A 22,759-nucleotide genomic window follows, 5' to 3' on the forward strand; every position below is an offset into this window, starting at 1 on the left:
AACCAACCTGGGGGCAGCAGGACAATGATCCAAAACACACCAGCAGGTTGGGTTAAAATTCTTAGCATAATTAACGCATCATATCAAGTCACACCTCTGTGTTAAGGGGGCAGACGGAGCCACAATATCATCGGCACCAAGTCACAGATTGGCAGACGCTCTTTTATAATTTTATTCTGACATCCACAACACATCAACAGAAATTTAATTTCATGTGTGAATTTAATTCAATTTTTGAATGCAACCCCTCATGGCTCATAATAACATGGTTCAAGTGTGATTTAAATGGTCTACTACTATTAAAGTGTGTTAGGTAAATAGGTTTTCGTCTATCGTATAGCGTGATTGAAAGTTTCAGTTCATTTGGAGCTGTTAAAACATACAAATGTATGCAAGAAATTAGCATACTTTCAGATGATTTTGTGTATGTAAGTTCGACTTCCTGTATTGTTTTTGTATACAGTTGTCCCTCACCTTCACTCTATCACAGGATTGCAATACTCGATTTTGTCACAGGGTGGCAGCAGCAGGAGAGGAGACACTGAGAAGGCGCTGCGTCTGGAGAAATAGTCATCAATATTATACAGTATAAGCTAACGCTGACACATTGTTTGTTTTTATGTTATGGTGTTGCAGGTGGGTTTGCATATGAATATTGCACCGATCAGTGTTTGCAAAATTAGTCATGGCGCTGCATTCCGTTTAAGTTATGTGTCGAGTATTGACTGTAAAACTGTTAGCTAGCTGGAGTTAGCATGCATGGCTATGTTAGCCAAAATAAATAAGGGTTGTACTGCCTTTTTGTATTTTCACTGAATTGTCATTTAGAAGAGTACATATTTAATGTGATATATTGCCAAATTTAACATGTATTTTCAATTACACCATTTGTAACGACACACCATTACATTATAATCCTTTCAATATGCTTTATTAGACAGTACATGGACATAAAGACACATGCCTGAAATAAATACCTTTATGTGAAAATCATATAAAGGATGATCCAGATGCTAAACGGAGATTATATGGAATAATTTGAAAGTGCCCTCTTTATTTTACTTTCAGAGTGAAGTATTTTCCCAATATGGTGTAGTTTTCCTGTTAAAAACGTGGGTTGGGTTGGAGCATTAAAATAATAATAATTGTATTGCTTGAGGATAATCGGCATAGTTATTATATTTATTGCGCGCTATAGGGTGGAGACGTGATGCTGGGAGAGGATGACGAAGAGGAAATGCTGGGCGTGCGTCCTTATTGGCTGCGAGGCACTGGTACCCAACTGTGTCAAGTGACACATTTTTATCTTGAGCGCTGCCTCATGGGAGACCTTCAAAATAAAAGCTATGTAGTCCAATCGTAGTCCGATCATAAGAGCGTGCGTTTTCCTCATTAAACCCATATTTATTTATTATTATTCCACCAACATGGAATCTATAGATATAACATAAATTGCCTTTATAATATTACGCACATTTGTGAATATCTACAAAAAGTATTTGATATCGTATACCGGTTAGCTACAAATTGTTTAATGTTTTGGCTAGCTTTACTAAAGGCAAAGCGAAAAGGATGTGACTTGCCTGTGGTGTTTGTCATCATCCCTTTCTTCGGTACGCAATATCTTCTTTCCTTTTGTCCTTATCTTCGACATGAAGCGCGGTGGAAAGTAGCTGTTCCAGTTTTCATATTGACGCTTGGAGGATGATCCACCGTCAGCTTCTTTTACACCAGGTAGGTCGACCATCACCATTGTTGCTGTGTAACGTTTGCTAACGTTTGATGATGTAGCGGCCCAGAACTCGTTAGCCCGCTTGTGCTGCTACATGTTACATTTCTTTTTCAAAAAGCACCTCACGGTGAACAAGAATGTATGGATTACAGGAGGAAAGCCTGCTGCTGTGGGTGTTTCCGAATTTACCAACGAATGGCTAAAGGAGGCCACTTAGCACCAAACCTAATTCTTCGTCTTCATTACGTGTTCCCTGATGAATTTAACAACCAGTAAATAATAGCATAATGCTATTATTATTATTATTATTACACAGTAATGTTTGTTCACTTTACTCCTTTGATTGACTGGTTTATTCCTTATTATTGAAAAAGGTCAAAAGTAATTTTAACTGTAACCTACTTTGATACTTTATTTTTTTTCTTTTACTATTAAACAAAAGGTAAACTGGAGGTACTGTGACACGGAGAAGGGGTATTTCATTGCTTCTCCCTACATGTTGATGTGCATTGGATAGTTTCAGCTGAAGTTAGTCCTGCCTTTCATTCATTAATTTTCTACCGCTTATCCTCACGAGGCTTGCGAGTGTGCTGGAGCCTATCCCAGCTGTCTTTGAGCGGGACTGGTCGCCAACCAATCACAGAGCACATATAGACAAACAACCATTCACACTCACATTCATACCTATTTGGAGTTGCTAATTAACCTAGCATGTTTTTGGAATGTGGGAGGAAACCGGAGTAGAAATGCAAACTCCACACAGAGATGGCCGAGGGTGGGATTGATAGTCCTGTTTTTTTTTTTAAATAATACTACTGATGTACAATTGTCTTTCCCCCACTCTCAAAATCCTCTCAAATGTTGATTGGGTGCGAAAAATATCATAGTTTTTGTGCCAGTAAATGTTTCAGGACCAGCAGGGAAGGGTGAAAACCTGCGAGTAAATGCTACGCTCATAAAAAGGTATATTTATGACACAAAGAAAGTGTGAAATCTTAATGCTTGATGAGAAAACCTGATCGTTTTAGTATAAAATATACATTAACAGTAGAACACGTATGCTGTACTATGACCTGTATTATGATTAGGGGTGCAAAAATTCCTCAAATATTTTGAGTACCTCGATTACAAAAAATAATAGGATATGAGGATTTTTTTCTGACTCGAGGAATCGCTCACGTCAACAACGCGCTTATGTCATCATAATGAAGAAGGAATAGGTGAGAAAATGCAAAAAGGCAACAAAAGGAACTAAAAAAGAATAAAGTTCCAATGTTGTTGCCAAACAAAATGTAAAAACAGACAGAAAGTGTGGCTAAACAGCAAGTGATGATAGCATCTGTTGTAAAGTGTGTCTTCTCTTGAATACAGCAGAAGATCCGAGACATCTCAGAAAAGTATGCTAATTATTATATAGTCCGGGATGGAAAAATTTGCCTTTTCTCTTTCCTATTTATAATTACAGACTTGTAGTGAATGAGTGTGTGTTTTCTGTGGAAATTCTTGGAGCAAAAATTAATAAAAAATTTTTTTTTACCAAAAATCTGCAAATTTGCGGGGCCGTAAATCCTGATTTGTGAATGTGTGGGGCTCCGTTGTATGTGCGTTCTCTTTTTCAAAATGCTGACTTATGACATTGCATCATTTGTTAAATAAAGGCAAAGTCACTGAACTGAATTAGGTTTGCTGTCAGTACTTATTGTAGGTACGAGCTAATTTGATTATTCATTGTTATTATCTCCTGTCAACTTCCTGTTGAAGGAAGTGGATGTTTACTGCTTGAGCTCCACATTCGCTACCAGTGTTCAGGACTATTTTAAAGCTTTCCTGACCACACATATTGAGCAGAAGAACGTGAGGTAGAAAGCCATGCTCATGAGGAAGACTCCAAGGTGACACATGAGTTTCCGGAAACAGAGGAATGGGATATGATTGGGCAAGGCAGGAGTTAAATTATATGGCACCTGGCACCAAAAGATAGCCAATTTACAGAATGAGATGACAACAGATTGAAGCCTAACAGTAAAGAAGGATTTCTTGATGAAGATGAAGGAAATGGATGAGTTTGGATGAGAGAGCTACAGAAGTAACTAAGATAACAGAATGTCAAGGAAAGTTTTTTTCTAGAGGAAAACATGGCACTAACAAGGAACAAATTACCGTTGACATGCCGAGTGGATAGGTTGGAGCAAAGCACACGCATGAATGACGTGATTGTGACTGGGCTTTACATTAAGCTCAGGTCCAATGCCAGAGCAGTTGAGAACAGGGGAGGACAACACGATGACGTGGATTGTTGCCTCAACAAGTGGACAGCTTTCTGCAATCAAAGAGGGTGGATGTCACCACCAATAAATGTTTTCCACTGTATGGCAGTAATGAAGTTGTAGGTAAGGTTGTGAAAGATCTAGGCGCGAAATATGGCTACATTGGTAGCAGCCTCCTTGATCGATAAGAATCAGCCATAAATCCTTAGGTTAATTATAGAGAGAGTACATTGGTAGCACAACAAATCCTGACCAACAGACCAATATCGACGAGAATGGTACCTTTTTTTCTAGGGCTGCTGCTTATATTTATAGGTTTGTAACTTTAGTGGAGTGTTCAAAACACCATGCTCATGCAGAAATGTTGCACAGTTACTATTGATATTACATTGTGAGTATGGCGTTGTTTACTTTTCCAACACACCATCTTCATTACACCGATGAAGCAAATCGTGCTACTTACTTATCTTGGCTTTGACAAATTTTTGCAACATTTAAAGAAGATTGTTATTATTTTAGGGGTTTTGCAGAATACGAATAAGACGAATCAGTGGATTATTTTTTTTTCGATTAGTCGGGTTAATGAGACACATTTTTTCATTTCCGCCTCTGTATGCAGAAATCAAAGACTTGAACTGACAGAGCAACTAAATGCAGAAACACCAGGTTGCCTCTAGAATATTCTTTTAAAATAACATTAAATAATACAAAAGCTGAGTGTGTGTTAAATAGCTTTAATAAATGCACAAAAAAATAGAATTGTGATCATTTTCTTAGTCGATTAATCTGAAGATTGTTTGAATCAATGGAGTAATCAGGTAGGTCATAGAAGGTCATAAAAGGACCAAATTAATATGAATACTGACAATTAGTGGTTGGGTCTGCAACAAATCTATTATGATTAATATGATTACCAAAATAGTTGTTGATTAATTGGGATATCGATTACCATCAATTATTTGTTGCTGTTTTATATTTTATATTGATTCATATTGATCCACATCAGAGAATCCGAAGACACCAAAGGCATCAAGGAAGTGAATAAATAGTGATAATTGTAATTTTTATTGTTATTACAACATCTCGGCAACAAGGAAATTGAAAGGGCAGAACACAAACAAAAATGACGCAATCTGATGGAATAAAGTCATCAACGTTGGACAACAGCAACTCAAAGGATTGTAGAAGATGATCAGGATTTGGTCATTTTGTGATATCCGCAGATTCTTCCTCTTTTAGTGTGTTAGTGTTGGACTGATATATTTCACTTGTGATGGAAACGACTGCAGCCACATTGTCCAGTCCATGGGTGGGTAATTAGTTTTCCCAAGCAGCAAAATATTGTGGAGGGTTGTGCCAACAGGCTGAATTAAATGATGTTTAAAAATCAATTCCATCTGTGTATAAAAGCAGATTATTTGTATTTTGACAAGATGCTCACAAAAAGCATCTTTTATTCAGTCTCAATTTAACAAAATATGCATGTTGAAACAGGTCACATTTTAGAAAAAACAGTGTTGAATCAGCTTTATAGAAATTATTAGAAACACTTCCCTTGTAGTCCAACCACCTCATTTTATGTTTTTCTGTTGTTTTTCAATGAGGTGCATATGCCAATGACTTTGTCATCCTGACTGTGAACAAGTTGTAGAAAGGCTACCTTCGGAGACCATTAGTGAGCCTTAGTTGGAGATAATTTCATTTCCATCCTCCTGTCTCCTTTGTTGATTGCATTGTGTGCTGAATGAATAATGATGGCATCTTGAAGGCAATTATGCTAGTTTATCATGGGAGTTTTAGAAAATGTAGGAAGGACAACTGGATATTTCCCTGGAGAATTCTCCATGTGTGTTAGCGTAACGAGTTGTGTCACCACTATAATGAGGACTGTTGGGATTTGGACATGAATGAACCATGAAGTCCTTTTCTTTGTCATACATCTTCACTCCCACAAACTGTGATTCATGTGTACAGTAGTACTACAGTTGCTAATTGAAAGCCCTTCCCTATAAAATCTTCCCTTATTTTTTGGCTGACAAAATGTGAGAACATCTGTAAGAAAAAGTGAAGTTCAATAGCATAATACAGGCTACAAAATAGAGGCAAAATAGTCTACCAGATTACTGACATTGGTTACTAAACCTCGGTTTTTTATTTGTTTCAAAAAATCATTTCCAAGAAGTGGCGGCCTTGACTGATCCGTGGTGCCTGCCACAATCCATGACATACACTACGTAAACCCAGAAGCGAAACGTTGAATACAAGCAAAGCAACATTTTGATGAAAACTTTCATTGAAAACCAAATCATACAAAAACTGGGGCGTTGTGATGTATATACAATTGTCCTTGTGAGAGACATTTATTTCATGCTTTCTTTCAATCCCATGCACCTCGGTATGAGAAAGGCTTTGTCCTTAATAAATAATAATTGATAAATAATTCAATTGAAGTCAAGGAAAAACATGTCCATCCGTCATATCTGTCATATGCTTGATTTCATTAATGCTTGCAGTGTCACAGTGTAATTAAAGCATTGCATTTATATTTTATATTGAAATCATTAGCATTATTTATGGTCTAATATCAACCCTCTGTTTTAGCTAAAGTACACGCACAATAGACTCTTTGTTTAGTGCAATCAGACCTACATTATGCTGTATATCCTCACAGTAATTATCCAAGGCTGTAGGCAGTTGGTGTCGTAAATAACAGTAATGGTGAGTGGCTCTTGACGTTGGAGTCGGTCTTCAGTCTACGATACAGACAATAGCTTTGCTTGATGGACCTTTCTCTGTGATGTAACAGTATGTAAAAGGTAGGGCCCCAGATGCAACAACATAACATTGAACAAAATAAAATGTATTTGATGAAAAGCTTAGATAGAGAAGAATAGTACAGCAGAACAAAAGAAAAGGTTTTGGAGAACTAGTTCATTAAGACCGTTCATTAAGACAAAAATGGGGGTAGCCGGGGCAGAACAATGAAGCCTTTCGAGGACAGAGAAAGTGGGAGTAAATTGTACTGGTACATGGATCAAAATAAACTGACTGCTAGAATACAGGTAGTAATTCAGATACAAAGAACTACAATCCGGCGTCCTCCTCCTGCAGCAGTAGCTTATGCCACTCATTGTTGGGGATGTATAGTATATATATATATATTCACACCACTACATATATACAGTATAGTATAATATATATATATATATATATATATATATATATATATATATATATATATATATATATATATATATATATATATATATATATATATATATATATATATATATATATATATATATATATATATATATATACATATTTTCATGGGCATATCAATTATCGTTCTTTGGTGGTCCTAGTTCAAAGTGGGGATCTACAGTATGAATACTGTATATACGACTGAACATGTGCATTTTACCATCTTTCATCGTCCACACTGTGCTGTTTATGTTGTCTTTGGGCCTCCATTTTCTCGTTTTTCCAGCTATAGCTCAATTATTGATTATTTGTCCTTAATCTTATCTCTACGGTATTACTAAAATTAACTATGATCATCATATGCTGCAAAATGCACAAAGACGAAACAAAAAAGATTATGTTAAAAACACTAAATGTCAAATGTCAATGTCAAAAACACTAAATTAAATTGAAACATTTCTTCTTATCTAGTGCACAAAAATGACGTTTTGACATGCTCATGCTGCATTCACTGCCTGTGCTTTTTTATGTGTTTTGTAATGAGGCGCCCCTCTCCTCCTCCTCCTTCCCCCAGGTTTTGGTCTGCTTTGGGTTGACTGGTCATTATGCTGATGCAGCTCTGTAGTATCAAGGTCAGTGTGCCCCCGCTTCCCTGACCATCCACCTCCCTTTCCATTTGCCTGCTTGCCACCATCTAGCCAGAGGTCAGCTAATCCTAAAATGCATACCCATACTTTATATTCACAATTTTAAAATATTCAATACCATACATAAATCAAAGTCCAAATTGTGAAAACCAGATGAACCACGGACCGAATACACACTCATGCTGCAAAATACTGTACATGATTTTTGCTTTGCGTGATGATAACCTGATTCCTTCTCACCAACTGCATGCTCAAAGTGCTTCAGCATTTCGACTGTTCCATCAAGGCTGACTGAGCCATGCCCCGGAGCTCCTTTCTTACTGGAGCATTCTTTGATCCTTCCATGGAAAATGAGCTTCCTTCCTTCCAACTTAAATCACTATCCATGATTTAGAGGCACACATCTTTCATAGGTCTCCACTAAAGTAATAATCAGATTTTCCTCCAGTGATAATGATACTTGTAAGAGATAATTTATTTGTCATCTTGGTGATGAAAATTGGTAACTGAGACGAGTGACTCCGTAGTGTGGAAGGACAGTTAACCAGCTCTGTTAAGTCTACAATACATTGACACATTGCAGCTTGTCGCTCTCAGTTTTGCAGGACCAACCAGGTTGTGGCATCAAAATGCATTATCTGCAATATGCTGTAATTTGCAGATTATAGAGTTCATCCACTAAATGTATGAAGAAAAAAGTATTTGTACATATATAGGCTGCACCGGTCTACAAGCCGCAGGTGTCAACATTGTAACATGGGATTAAATAAATGCTTTTTTTTCCAAACAGCGCCAAACTTTGCATTTAATACAGCTAGTTTAGCAGTCGCCAACTAGAAAACGCCATTCATTGATCGCCATCTTCTTCCTCCTTTTGGGAACTAAAACCACAAAGTCGTCTTCTTTAGTACCAGAATTGACCAGCCTCGTCACACATTTTATTGTCGCAGTCTGTGTCACTTTTGTCTTGAGGCAAATTAGCCCTTTAGCCTGAGCTGTCCTTAACATCATGCAGTAGTCCAGCCTGTTGGTGATAGCAATTACCTGTTAGCTTTGATGATGAGATATGAGCGTCTTTTTCCATTCAACATATGCAAGCAGTCAAATCATGAGCTGTAATAATTCTGCACTTGATCAAACTTACTTACCGATCACAACACAATCACTGCGTAAGACTTCCAAACATAGCATCCACGTCACTACTTCTTGAAGCTGCACTCCAAGCCTCATGGGATCTGGGGTACTTTTAGCCATAAATTAGCCGCATCACTGTGTAAGCCAAAGGGTTCAAAGCATGACAAAAAAGTAGTGGCTTACACACCGGAAATTACGGTTATTGAAATCTCTATCATGGGCCAAATTTGTATTATTTTGATCATACTGATCACACATATACAGAATCCACAATACTTGCATATTGGAATTCCATTAACAATTTACCGTTTATTTAAGTGTTGAGGGCCAGATTTGAACAAAGACTGTCACAAAGTCCACACAGCGTGCCACAGTCTTACACCTACATCATGTTGTTATATACTGTACTATACAAGTATGCTGTACGTTTTATGTGTTATTATCACACGACGTAGGGTGAATGAGATGGGCTTTCTGCCAAAAAATATTTTCAGAGAGAAAAGCATGACAAGGTGGGTTTTCTCACCCACCAATTTTTTTTGACACGCAAATATGAATGCTCCCATGAATGACAGGAATGCTTATTCACAAACAGGCAGGCAGCAACTTGAGACATTTATTTGTTGATCATTTTTATGACCAACGTGCTTCTTGCATTGCAGAACCTGTACCAGAATCGCCTTTTAGGCTTGGCAGCCATGGCCTCTCCAACCCGTAGCAACCAGAGTCGCCAGCGCTGTAAAGATCGTCACAGCTATGGCCCAGATTCCTATGCTGGCAGCGGTCTGAACCAGGAAGCCTTCATGTTGGGGTTGTCACGGTCCACCAGTGACACTGATCTAGTCTCCCCAGACACTCGCTCCACCCTAGCTGTCAGCTCTTCTCACTACACGATAGGGCAGTCTGAAGACCTTGTGATCACATGGGACATCAAGGAGGAAGTTGATGCTGGGGACTGGATTGGAATGTACCTTGTTGGTGAGAATGTTGTGCTCTTTCCCTCATATGAATTCAATTGCCTTAATTCAACTCCTAAAAGGGGACCTATTATGCTTTTTCCACTTTTCTGCCCTACAAAGTATTCTCGTATTATTCTCGTGGTGATGCTAAAGTTTCAGATAAAGAGGTGGAGAGGAGGAGGTTTGTGCATTTGTAAGCGAGCCCTAAAAGAAGCCTGGTATGGCTCAAAATGCTCGGTTTTAAAAGGCGTGGTAAAACTGCCCCTTTGTGATGTCACAGAGGGGTGGACTTCCTTATATGGGTGTGGCTGTAAGCCACTCCCCCAAGCTCTGCTCCTCTGTTTACTTGCTAGCAAATGGCTCATACGGAAGTTCTTGATTCCCTACCAGCAAAAGAAAGGCATTTTAGCATAATAACATAATAGGTCCTCTTTAATGTGACTATGTCATTGTCATCGAGTGACAGAAAACATGCTTTACATTTTTTGTGTGCATGTGCATACCACACATGCACACAAAAAATATACACTGTATACTGTTTAATTTATACATCACTGTACGTATAACATATCCCTACAGTAATTACTAGATTAACAGAAGTGTTAGAATACACGACCAAGTCAGCTGTAGTTGTTTTTTCAGGATTCTGAATCGCCAAAATGTACACGGCAGCCAGTGAATATGTTTCTATGTGGGCAGAGATTGTTTTTTAACTCCACCGCTGTGGATGGAGTGTAGGACAATGTTGTTATTTGAAAATTACATTGTTCATGTAGACGTGGCCTTTTTTGTACAGTTGTAGAAATTCTTTCACATCCACATTGATTTGTGACTTAAAAGTTATCAGGAGAAGGGAGAATTTTTTCCTGTCACCTTTAATGTGGAGTTCAAACTTTAGTATTCAAATCCTGCTACTGCTCCGCTCAAAAACCAGTCAACTTTCAGAGCGACAAATCTATAATCAGGAAGTGCAATCACAGTCTGTGGCCATGTTTTAGCCCTTGCTCATTCAATCACACAAATGTCAATCAAAGTTGTGTCAATCAAATGTTGTGGAAATGGATCTATACATTTAAAGTGTGCTTTCCATCACTGTTTCCAGATGAGACTTTATCTGAGAACTTTTTGGATTATAAGAACCGAGGCATCAATGGCTCTCACAAGGGACAAATAGTCTGGAAAATTGACTGCAGCTCTCACTTCAGTGACTGTAAGTTCATTTCAATATGCTTCTCTGACAAACCCAGAACCCAGACCCATTTATGCATGAAGTAAAATGATAGGGGATGTACCACTGAGTCAACCACATTGAAGACATTTCTGGTGTTTTTCATATAATACTACTGATGAACCCAAGTACCTAGGTGATTGGTAGTCCACAAAGGTTGAATTGTGGCAACTGGAGTTTTCTTGTTAGTCAAAGATGTTTCACCTTAAGTAAAAATGCTTCTTCACTTCTGAATCGTAGGTGTATAGCTCCCTATGTATGCCTCGGGTGGATGTTTCTCAGGGGTGGTCACAATAGAGCTGTTGATGTGGTTGTTACCGGACGTGACTGCTAAACGGTAACAATGTGTCGTTTGCCTACCTCGTGTCAAACCCACTCATTAGTGGGCACTCTTCCTATGGAATGAGACATCTCTGGGGGAGAGAGGTGTCAATCTCAGTCACAGGAGGGCCAAAACTCATAGCACACTTTAGGTTACGGTCTGAAGAGTCGTTCATTCCTGTTTGAACTTTCAGACAGTTTTTAAGGTCAGACTTACTGAATGACAGAGAGGAAAGCAAGGAAAAGAGAGGGGGAACTGCTGTCTGCGGATGTTGATTTTGATTGAAGTTGTTGAAGTGATTGTTTGACCGACCACCTCCTAGTTATGCTCACAATGTATGGGCAAAAGCTAGTATTTTATATCCACACAAAAACTCCACAATCAGGGAGATTAACTTCAGTTTGGATGTTGGTGGACGAGGGGAATTTCCAGGAGTCTTCTGCAGAATCTCTTTTCCCAGCATGCTTTGCTATACCTACAATAATGTGCGCTATTTGGTACCGACTGGGCGTTGTTTGTAGTCATGCATTATAAATAAATAAATAAATATATTTATAATGTATCATGAATATATTATTATAAATTATTTGTACTTTTGAATTATTGCCACGGTGAATTTGGCTCCCTCCGTAACTATCTTAGTCCAATCAGTCCTGCATATAACACTCTGACCTCTTTCAATTGTTGAAAGCAAGTGGGGTGAAGTTGTAACGGGAAAAGTCCATCCATCCATTTTTCTCTGCATATCCGGGTCGCGGGGGTAGCAGTCTCAGTAGGGAAGCCCAGATTTCCCGGTCCCCGGCCACCTAATCCAGCTCCACCGGGAGGACACCAAGGCATTCCCAGGCAAGCTGTGAGACAAAAAAGGTCTTCCCCAGTGCCTTTTCCCTTGGCGTGCCCGGAATGGCGTCTGGACGAGAGGCCCGAGCCACCTCAACTGGCTCCTCTCGATGTGAAGGAGAAGATGCTCTACTCTGAGCCCCTTCTGGATGACTGAGCTCCTTAGGGTGAGTCCAGCTACCCTACGGAGGAAACCCATTTCAGCTGCTTGTATCTGCGATCTCATTCTTTCGGCCATGACCCAAAGCTCATGACCATAGTTTAGGGTGGAAACATAGATCGGACGGTAAATTGAGAGCTTTGCCTTCAGTCTCAGCTCTCTTTTTACCACAGCGACCGCATTACTACAGATGCTGCGATCAAGACACAGAGATACTTGAACTTTTCCACCTTGGGCAGGACCTCATTCCCAACCAGGAGGGAGCATTTCATCCTTTTCTGACTGAGAACCACAGCCTCTGATTTGGTGCCAAATCACAGAAGCTTCACACCGAGATGCAAACCGTCCCAGTAAAAGCGGAAGGTCACAGCCCGGAGAGGCCATCAGGACCTCTGCAAATAGCAAAGAAATTCTAAGGCCCCCGAACCGGAGTCCTTTGACGCCTTGGCAAAGCCTAGAAATTCTGTCCATGAAAATTGTGAACAGAATCAGTGACAAAGGGCAGCCTTGACGGAGGCCAACTTTAACCAGAAACAGGCTCGACTTACTACTGGCAATGTGAACCAAGCCCCGCCAATGCCACCAATCTCCCGTAGCACCTTCCAAAGTGTGCCGCGGGGGGCATGGTCGAATGTCTTTTCCCAAGTCCACAGAGCACATGTAGACTGGTTGGGCAAACTCCCATGCACCCTCCAACACCCATGCAAGGGTGTAGACCTGGTCCAGTGTTTGGCGACCAGGGCAAAAACCACGCAAAGAAAAAAAAAGAAAAGTCGCCGTTGCTAAATTGGTTTTGCAATTCTCTTGCTATGTTTAGAGACGGCTTTTTGATGTAAATGGCTTCTTTCACACTTTTCCAAATCAGTATTCCTTTGTATCTGTATTTGGACACATAAGGGTTGCTTGGTCTCTTCAGTGTAGAGGTCCTTGCATTCCTCCACTGCATTACATAAACAACAGCATTACCCTCTCAGCATTTTGTCGTTGGGGTGAACCAGCTTTGTCTGTGGGTGTTGGTGGGTTTGAACTGCACCTCTATTTGGAGAAAATCCTTCTGAGTCAGAGCAGAGAATATCCCGACCACTGACAATACAAGACCGAAGAAAAGACACACATCAGGGAGGCTTTTTTTAACTCACATTGGTGTATTACATCAGCTATATTGGTTTATTTAGTTAATATTGATGTTCCTGTTGCATTTTATCACTTTAAATATGACAAAATCAAATTTATCTTCCATTTTTGCCTCATTTCTCCTTCAGCTGAGACTTTGATCTGCTTCAAGTACTACCATGGTGTTACTGGGGCACTGAGAGCAACCACACCCAGTCTAACCATCAAAAAGGGAACTGTGCCTGTGAGTATTGCTTCATGTTATCATGTGACTGCTGCTTTAAGACTTGAGGGCCATTATTATGATTGTTGCAAGGTGTCGTAACAGCCACAAGCTCTATGATGTCATCATGGAGGAGTGAGAGAGAATTCCCGTAACAATCTGTACAGCTCGGGTGAAATGTGTGCTCAAGAGGATTAAGGCAGTGCTCAGTGTTTCCCCTAAATTGCCAGCGTCCAGCATGAAAACACGCATACAGCTGTAGTGAGATTGCTCTTCTACAGTGGCCCTGTGCTGCACATATGCGTGTGTGCGCATGTGCACATGCACATCGTAGCTGACTGCGTTGCAGTCATTCCCCCATTGTTACATTTCACACTTTCATAGTAGAAAAAAATCAAAATTAGTCGTTTAATCAATAGGGTCACAATACAGAGCAGATGAGTAAATAAAAAAGAAAAAAGAAAGCAAAACTGTTGACTCTGGAGAGGAGGATGTATTTTGTCAATAAATAATCAGCATCTCTGGTAAGTGTGATGTATTTTATTATTATTTTAAATGTTATGTAACTCACGCATGCACAGGTTCTTCTTATGCGGGGTACACCCTGGACTGGTCGCCAGCCAATCAGAGGGCACATATAGACAAATAACCATTCACACCAATGGACAATTTGGAGTGGCCAATTAAACCTAGCATGTTTTTGGAATGTGGGAGGAAACCGGAGTTCTTGGAGAAAACTCACGCATGCACAGGTTCTTCTTAGTGCGTTCTTCTTAGTCGTGTTTTTCTTCTTCTGTTGTTTATTGGTGGTTGGCAAACAGCTTTCGTGTGCATTACCGCCACCTGTGGAAAAGAATCTAAACACTTATATAACATATTGGTCGATCCGTAATGTTGACATTTACGCTTTACTTCACATGCCCCATTGTTTGAATATAGCGGTGCATGTCGACAAGAAATTGGAATATTCCTTTCCATGTATACCATCCTTGTATCAGAGGCAGACTGCCGTCGATGTGGCAGAATTTTTCTTTTTGTATTTATTGATTTACTTTAGGTGTTACCTCAGCAAGTGCCGGAATTTTACTGTTCAGTTAACGCTAATGTCTTAAAATATTCTGTAAAGCTGACCACAATGCCCATCAAACAATGCATTGAATGATGTGGAGGATTGTTGACATTTAAATTCATTCGTACTTTTCTTAACATTAAATTACTAAAGGAGTGTATTTCCACCACATACACACTATAAATATAAACAGTTATAATGTCCACTCTTATTGCGATTCCAACTGATGGAATAGCTGTATCTTCCAGCACAAGACATGTGCTCTCTGTTGAGCTGGTAATTTCAAAGTAGTCCACAAGTAAAAATGAACTCTCAGAACAAACAAGGAAATTGCTGAGTGTGAGTCTTTGTCAATATAGGCAAGTCCCAATGATATGCATTGTTTGCTAGCTTATTATCAACTCCAGTTCTGAACTAAATCTGCAACAGAACCAAAGTTGGCTGCAGTGGAAGAGGAGTTTCTCTACAGGGGTTCTCTACAGCGATGCCTGTAGCTTTACTCTCATGAGCACAGCTGCCAGTGTTTGGGGGTCATGTTCTTGTCACTGCAGCAGCTCGTCATATTGGTTGCCCTGTGTGTGGCGCCAAGACCTGAGGGAATGTGATGACCTCTGTGAGCTCTTTGTGTCTGTGTGTGGTGACAATCCTTGCATTGCAGATGACAAAAACACAATTGTTGAAGGGAAAATCAATGGCTCACATTTGCGTCTATTGATCACTTTGTACGTTTGATTTGGGGAAGAGCACATGTGGCTGTTGTTGAACAAAAGACAGGAAGACTTTGGGTCATTTTTGGCCCGGTGTTCTGCCAAGCCATATAGATATAAATTTTTTGACCAACAATTGTTGAATTTGTGGGGGTGCCAATGCTGCATCATGACTATGCGAGGATCCACTGTACCTTGCAGGAGTGTCAGCCTTGTCATTTATCGACTGATAAACCTGTAGTGCCGAATGGGATTGTATTTCCATGTGTGCCTTCATTCTGCTGCTGCTTGGACTTTGGAAATGCTGATGGACTGAGAACATGATCTACTGTATGCTCGCTTCTTCAGCACAAAGGCATAAAAATAACCACAGATAGGAGAGCAAGAGGGTGGAGTCAAGCGAACGGAAGAGAATCCATCTGAGGTGTACAGTAAGTCTCAGTAAGGTTTCAGGTGAATCAGCTACACAACACATGTGGGAGTAGTGTGTGTTGAATATAAGTGCGGCGAGAAGTACTCAAGATCGCTTTATTGGAGCATGTGTGTACATGTGTGATGGAGTGCATGTGTCTTCAGCTGGGGTCGCTACCTCCAAGTCAGCATGAAAGGAGCAGTACAAAGAGGACACGGCTCTGCTGGATGGCTTGGGTAAACCTCCATATTTGTTGTTATTGTCTGTTAGATGTTTTGCTAAATTGCATTAGCTGGGGTGTGACTGCATGCCATAATGTTGTATGGACAATTTTAAGGTCCATTCACTTCATTTTGTGTACAGTAAGGAAACAAAATGCTGACATTTTGTGATTTTCGACCAATGCTAGCACATTCCTTATGCCTTGTCCATTTGGGAAGGCCCACGTGTTCCCAAACAGGAGACGGAAGAGGGTCCCCAGGATAGGGGTTCCCCTTGGCACTATCACTAGGTATCTGGTGTTTCTCACAAGACTACAACATATCTGAGGTGGAGGGGCTCGATAATCTTCTGACTTGGCCATTCTAATTTGGCCATTACGCATAATTCGCTGTTTTTGTATGGACAGGTAAAACTGAGTTTTTTGTTGTGCCTCATAAGATTTGTGCAACATCATCTCGTGTTTTTAAACCTTATTTAGAGTACAAGCAAAATTAATGACTTTTGGGTGTTCATTTCATGCGGCAGTAGACTGCTATGCATGCGCCGTATAACATGCACAGGTCATTTTAAAGGGTGTGTGTGTGTCCTGATTTTAAAGACAATGTACATGTTATTATACCTTGAATAGCTCACTATGTTGTACTTGGGACATGATAAAGTTACATTTATGCTGTTTTAGCACTTAGTCATTGTTACGTTCTTACCATGAGTGACACTGTCAAAGCTAATTGTTGCCTTTTGCTTGATTTATTTTGATTTTTTTGAAGACCTTCAGTGCCTCTGACTATCTAGTTACGATGCCATCACCTGTATGGAATTGTAACTACACGCTGCACAAGCCACACAGACAACGCAATTATAATGTGTTTGTGAGCGAGGGGAACCAGAATCGAGGGAGCCAAATCTAAAAAAGAGACAGAAGCAAGTCTTTCTGTGGGAGTCCAAACGTAATCAGGGTGAGCCACCACAAATTAATATATCGTAATCCCTTCATGACTCCCACTAAGTAAAGGTTGGCCTGCACACGATTTGTAGTAAACACATGATGTGGGGCATACTTCCTGTCCTGCACACATTGTGTACCATGTGGGAAATCGGTTCGCCACTGTATTGAACTGAATGCTCATTACATTCCTAATAAGTGATCTTGAAACACATTTATATACGCTAGACACTGAATAATACATGCTCTAACATCGCTGCAATAGTTCTGTGATGGTAGTTACTTTCCAGTAAGTTAATTGATTAGTTTATGGCTTTTGTTCTTAAATGTCAGAGCAATGTTATGGTTCTTTGCACAACAGCATATTAGAATCACCATGAGACACGACTGCAGTGACCGTCATTGCACATGCAACTTCACTTCTTTGACAAGTCAAGTCAGGTCAATTCAAGTTTATTTATATAGCCCTTAATCACAAAAGAGCCTCAAAGGGCTTAACAAGCAGGCTACAGTAGATAACAGTAGATGATAGACAATAGAAGACATCCCTGATCTAAATCCTCATCAGGGCAGGGAAAAACTCAAAACCCATTCGGGAAAAAGAAACCTTGAGAAGGGACCGCATTAAAAACATACAGGAACCTGATGCTCATGCATTGTTATACAGTATTTGGGTGATCATGTGTACCGCCCTGTTAATCATTAAGGCTGATACTTAAAACTCTTTCCATTCATTGTTTAATATTACCAGGACCACCAAGGAATGGCAAAAAATACCCATAAAAATGTATTTTCATGGGACAGCACCGAAAAACAACACTTTGATACAGTGTAAAGTAATCATCGTGCACCTTGGATTTCTTTCTTTCTTTTGGCTTTTTCCTGATAACGGAGTCACCACAGTGGATCTTTTTGATCCGCATACTGATAAATTGCTGCTGCCAGTATACCCAACTGTACCAATTGGGCCCAATTAGCCATTTTTTCCTGGCCGGGGTCATGCGACTTGTTTGTGTTACAACGACTTGTGTGTGAAATTTGGTGTTATCGCTGTCACACTCGCTCATACTGGTCACTGGAAGTTCAACAGGGCAAAGATCTCTCTGAGGATGGGAACAAAATAATTGTAGCGGTACTAAACTGAGATGCAGCATCGTGGCCAAGACCACACAGGGCAGGACTCAGGACCCATGACAGTGGTACATGTATGCTGTACATATGGCATATTATCTGATATTTACCACTACATTATTACTACATTATTACCTATATATGACCTTGTCGTTCAAACACCGCTCCCTCATTCTGTTCGGTTTGGCCTATTAGTCAAAAAATATTGAAAGACAATATGTAGAATCCTGGTCACTAGGTATCTATGATGTTGCCTTACGTTAACTTGCAGCCATGGATCCTTGCAGCCTGGCATGACATAGTGAAAAAAAAAATCCTGTTCCTTGCGGAAGTGGTACGATTTGGGCATTGAATTTGTCAGTTTCAACCCCCTTCTTAAGTTTAGGTTAGTTTAGGTTAGCTGGGTGGATTGCTCCTGTATGAGGTGACTAGATGGCGCTCATAATATTAAACATCAAAATTATAAAGTCATAGGTCACAGGTTTTCTATGCTCTAACTACGGTAATATTCATTTTATTAATATTGAATCCTACAACGCAGAAATTCACTTCCCGCGGCGGGGTCCTTTTTTATTGATCAGAGGACATAATGCTGATTGGTTAGAATATCATATTAACTAACAAAAGTAACATTTGACATTTTCTTATGTTTACATTTTAAAGGGACATGTCTGTAGCATAATGGTTGATATATAGGTGCAGATGGGTGATGGTGACATTTGATTTATCTCGCAGATAAGAATAAAAGATGTCTGGTGCTTTTGTCTCTGGCTGCAGCCGCCAAGTCAGATTAGCATCTCATTAGACTGAATTGCTGCAAACATCTGTCATTTCCTAATCCTTTTGTTTTCACTGCAGACTGTTTTTGTTTCCAGACATTTGCATCAGACTTCCAACAGCATTTCATCTTCGGACATTTTAGGAAGTATAAGTTACTGAAATTTTAATTTCTTACCTTTAACATGCTTTAACGTGTTGTGGTTTTCTTGTTTTTGAGAGTCTCTTGAGGATTCCATAAGAAGCTCAACTCCTTAACTGCCCCTTTGGAGTTAAATGGAATATGTCTGTAGTTAAGCATAGAAAACCTGTTTGTGACTTTCTAAATAGGGCTTCAACCATTATTACAGCCCCGTTGACATGAAATAACACCCCTATAGTCACCTTTTCACTCCTTTACACTTTACACTTCACAGTCTACAGTCTTTGTTTACACCACATTGTGTGCAGCCTGCTGGATCACCACAGGGACACAAAAGATGCTTTAAAGGGTAACTGCACATCATTCACAATCCTTATGTGAGACATGAACACATATTTCTAACATGACACATCTCTAATCCCTAGTTTCAGCGCATTCATAGATGGAAGAATGGGTACCTAGCTCTCCATTTCACTACAAAGACTCAACAGGATGCTCTTTTGACATCAGCATTTTTACCTGAGGACTGGAGCACACGTCTTGTGCTGGAAGACACAGCCATCCCAATGAGAGCAGACATTTACAGGGCTTCATAGTCGAAATAGGTGTATCCGAATGATAGCATTGTGAGCTAGCTCAGACAGTGCCACTGAGGAAAAGACAGGAAGCAGAACTGGAGATGCGAATGCTGAGGTTCACATTAGGAGTGACTAGGATGGATAGGATCAGGAACTAACCCATGAGAGGGACATTACATGTTAGAGGCCTTGGAGATGAAGTCAGAGAGGCCAGACTGCGATGGTTGGGACATGTCCAGAGGAGAGATAGTGAATATATTGGTAGAAGGATGCTGCGTTTAGAGCTGCCAGGTAGGAGGCGTATAGGAAGACCAAAGAGGAGGTTTATGGATGTAGTGAAGGAGGACATGAGGGTAGTGAGAGAGAGACAGATGCGGAAGACAGGGTTGGATGGAGGAGGTTGATTTGCTGTGACGACCCCTGAAAGGAAAAGCCCAAAGAGAAAGAAGAAAATAATGCACAGAAAAGGGAAAGAAATATGTGTTCATGTTTCACATAAGGATTGTGAATGATGGGCAAAATGCCCCCCCCCCCCCAAAGGTGACTTACTTAAACTTAACTTTTTTTCCACTCTGTTCATCATGCCATGGCTGACTCCATGCAGTGTTACAGTAATATAATATAATGTCATCATCATTGTAACCTCGGTGCCAGAATACTACATCTGATTTGTCTTTCAATATTTTTTTACTTTTTAAACCACTGAATAATTAACAATTGGATCAGCTGAAAGAAGGCAAGGAACAGGGAAGGCGAGCCTGTGTGTATGTGTGTGTGCGTGCAGTGAAAGAGTTGGTTGTGGCTGTTGTTTTGGTGTTGTTTCAGACGAAAGTAACCTGTTTGTTTTAATAAAGTGACCTCCTCATCATCATCCTTTCAACATTAGTGTAAGCTCTGTCGTAGGGAGACAGAACAGAATGCATGTGTAAAACAGTTGACAAAACAGATCCAGGGTCACTCAGGAGCCGTGCATAAAACATAGGTTTGGCAATTACACAATAACGTTGTCTGAAATTACAATTTCGATCAGAAACATCTTTTCAGCCCTATTGCCCAATCACAACAGGCATCAAACAGGTTCACAGAGACAGATGTTGTTCCCTTATAATCAGTTATTGCCCTAAATACTCTCCCACACCTGCCGAGAGTTTTGTTGAGGTGTTAACGTGGGCTCCAATATGACTTTTATATTCCAGTTTGGCAGACTTGGTGCCCTTCTAAAAGGACTCCCGGCGGTACTTCATGTGTCAACCATAGCTTTTGAGTAGGAAAGACATGACTCTGCTTTTCAGGATGTAATTGTATACACAAAAATGAATATATTCCTTTACTGGGGGTGCACTCATCGAGGGACTGGGGTATTTGTAATGCCTGATCTCTGAGTATGTCCTAATTTGTTGCGTGGAAGCAGTCTTGTAGCTCAGGGATCCTCAGGGATCGTGTGTTCAGGCCATATTTTAACCGACCTCATTTTGAGCCCAGCAAACTTAATGGTGGGTAGCATGGGTAAAATATGGTCACTCAGCCACTCAGACGGGGATGTGCCTGTACCATATAGGCCCGAGGCACATTGATATACTATATCTGTTGCCTTGCTCCATCGCCTCTGAAATTTGTATTGGACTTCTTCGGTCAGCATAGTTAAAGTCCCACACTGATATAAAGATACTGTTTGGGTGTGCAGGCAGGCTTTTGTTGATTTTGTTCTACACAGAAAACAGAAAATTATCTCGGAAGATAAAACGATCTACATTTAAGCACAATGACTTCCATGTTAGGGCAGTAGAGTCTTATCAACCATAAGTGCGTGTACCCCAGACTGATTAATGTAAGTACATGAGCCTCTTCTTGTGTTCTTATCTGAGTCACTTGTCCTGTACTTGAGTAGTACTTGACAATCGGCACAAGCTCCACCTCCTCACCATGTATGTATGTGCATTTGAGAGGATGTGGTCTTTGATGGGGGTGTAGTTATGACGGGGAGGGGGTGTCTATGCTGGACTATAATGACGACCAAGGTTAAGGAGTTTTTGGTGCCAATCCTAACACTGATGACATGATGACACTTTGACATACAGGGAAAAAATATAGGATGATCCCTTTCGGTCTGAAATTTTATGTCAAAGGTGGTTGACAATTAAGATTAAGATTAAGATTAAGATATGCCTTTATTCGTCCCTCAGTGGGGAAATTTGTATTGCACAGCAGCAAGAGTACAGAATCAGTTAAGCAGTACAAAATACACAATATAGAAAAATAAACAATATAAACGACTCAAGTATTAACAAAAATCAACAGTTTTTCCCAGAGTTATATACAATACAGTATGTAGATAATATGAGACGAGATGATATATATGACCAGTCTACACACTGAGATCTTGCTAGTGAGTTAATATGAGGCATTATAGAAATACTTCACATAGAACTTAATATATTGCATTTAGAGCCTTAATATTGCACATGGAGGTTGATCAGATATTGCACAGTGAATGGGGGTCTGGAGTAACTATACTGAATGTAAAAAGCAAAGTATTACACAGATGTACATAGCAGTGTATAAGTCTATTGGGAGCAGTGCTGGTTGTACAGCCTGACAGCTGCAGGAAGAAAAGACCTGCGATATCGCTCCTTCACACACTTGGGGTGAAGCAGTCTATCGCTGAAGGAGCTTTCAAGTGCTGTCAAGGTGTCCTGCAGGGGGTGGGAGTTGTTCTCCAACATGGATGATAGCTTAGCCAACATCCTCCTCTCTCCCACCACCTCCACTGGGTCAAGGGGGCAACCCAGTGCAGAGCTGGCCTTCCTGATGATCTTATCCAGTCTCTTCCTATCCGCAGCCGAAATGCTGCTGCCCCAGCAGACCACTCCCTGGAAAATGGCTGAAGCCACAACAGAGTCATAGAACGTCTTGAGGAGTGCCCCTTGCACTCCAAAAGACCTCAGTCTC

General features: G+C 40.2%; 1 protein-coding gene across 3 annotated transcripts in view; it reads left to right on the top strand.

The window, feature by feature from the left end:
• The first annotated feature begins 1,549 nt into the window (after positions 1 to 1,549).
• LOC131108757 (E3 ubiquitin-protein ligase HECW1-like) overlaps positions 1,550 to 22,759 on the top strand; it is a 56,360-nt gene continuing 35,150 nt past the window's right edge. For 2 of the 3 annotated variants that reach the window (XM_058060044.1, XM_058060046.1), the window contains exons 1-4: positions 1,550 to 1,734; positions 9,647 to 9,962; positions 11,046 to 11,153; positions 13,756 to 13,850. In XM_058060044.1, coding sequence (XP_057916027.1) covers positions 1,705 to 1,734; positions 9,647 to 9,962; positions 11,046 to 11,153; positions 13,756 to 13,850 — 549 coding nt within the window. In that variant the 5' untranslated portion in view covers positions 1,550 to 1,704. Of the gene's footprint in view, positions 1,735 to 7,777; positions 7,836 to 9,646; positions 9,963 to 11,045; positions 11,154 to 13,755; positions 13,851 to 22,759 lie in introns of all 3 variants that reach the window. The other variant, XM_058060045.1, reaches the window with a different exon arrangement.

The sequence above is a fragment of the Doryrhamphus excisus genome, chromosome 21, assembly GCF_030265055.1.
Source record: "Doryrhamphus excisus isolate RoL2022-K1 chromosome 21, RoL_Dexc_1.0, whole genome shotgun sequence".
In the NCBI taxonomy this organism is placed as follows: domain Eukaryota; kingdom Metazoa; phylum Chordata; class Actinopteri; order Syngnathiformes; family Syngnathidae; genus Doryrhamphus; species Doryrhamphus excisus.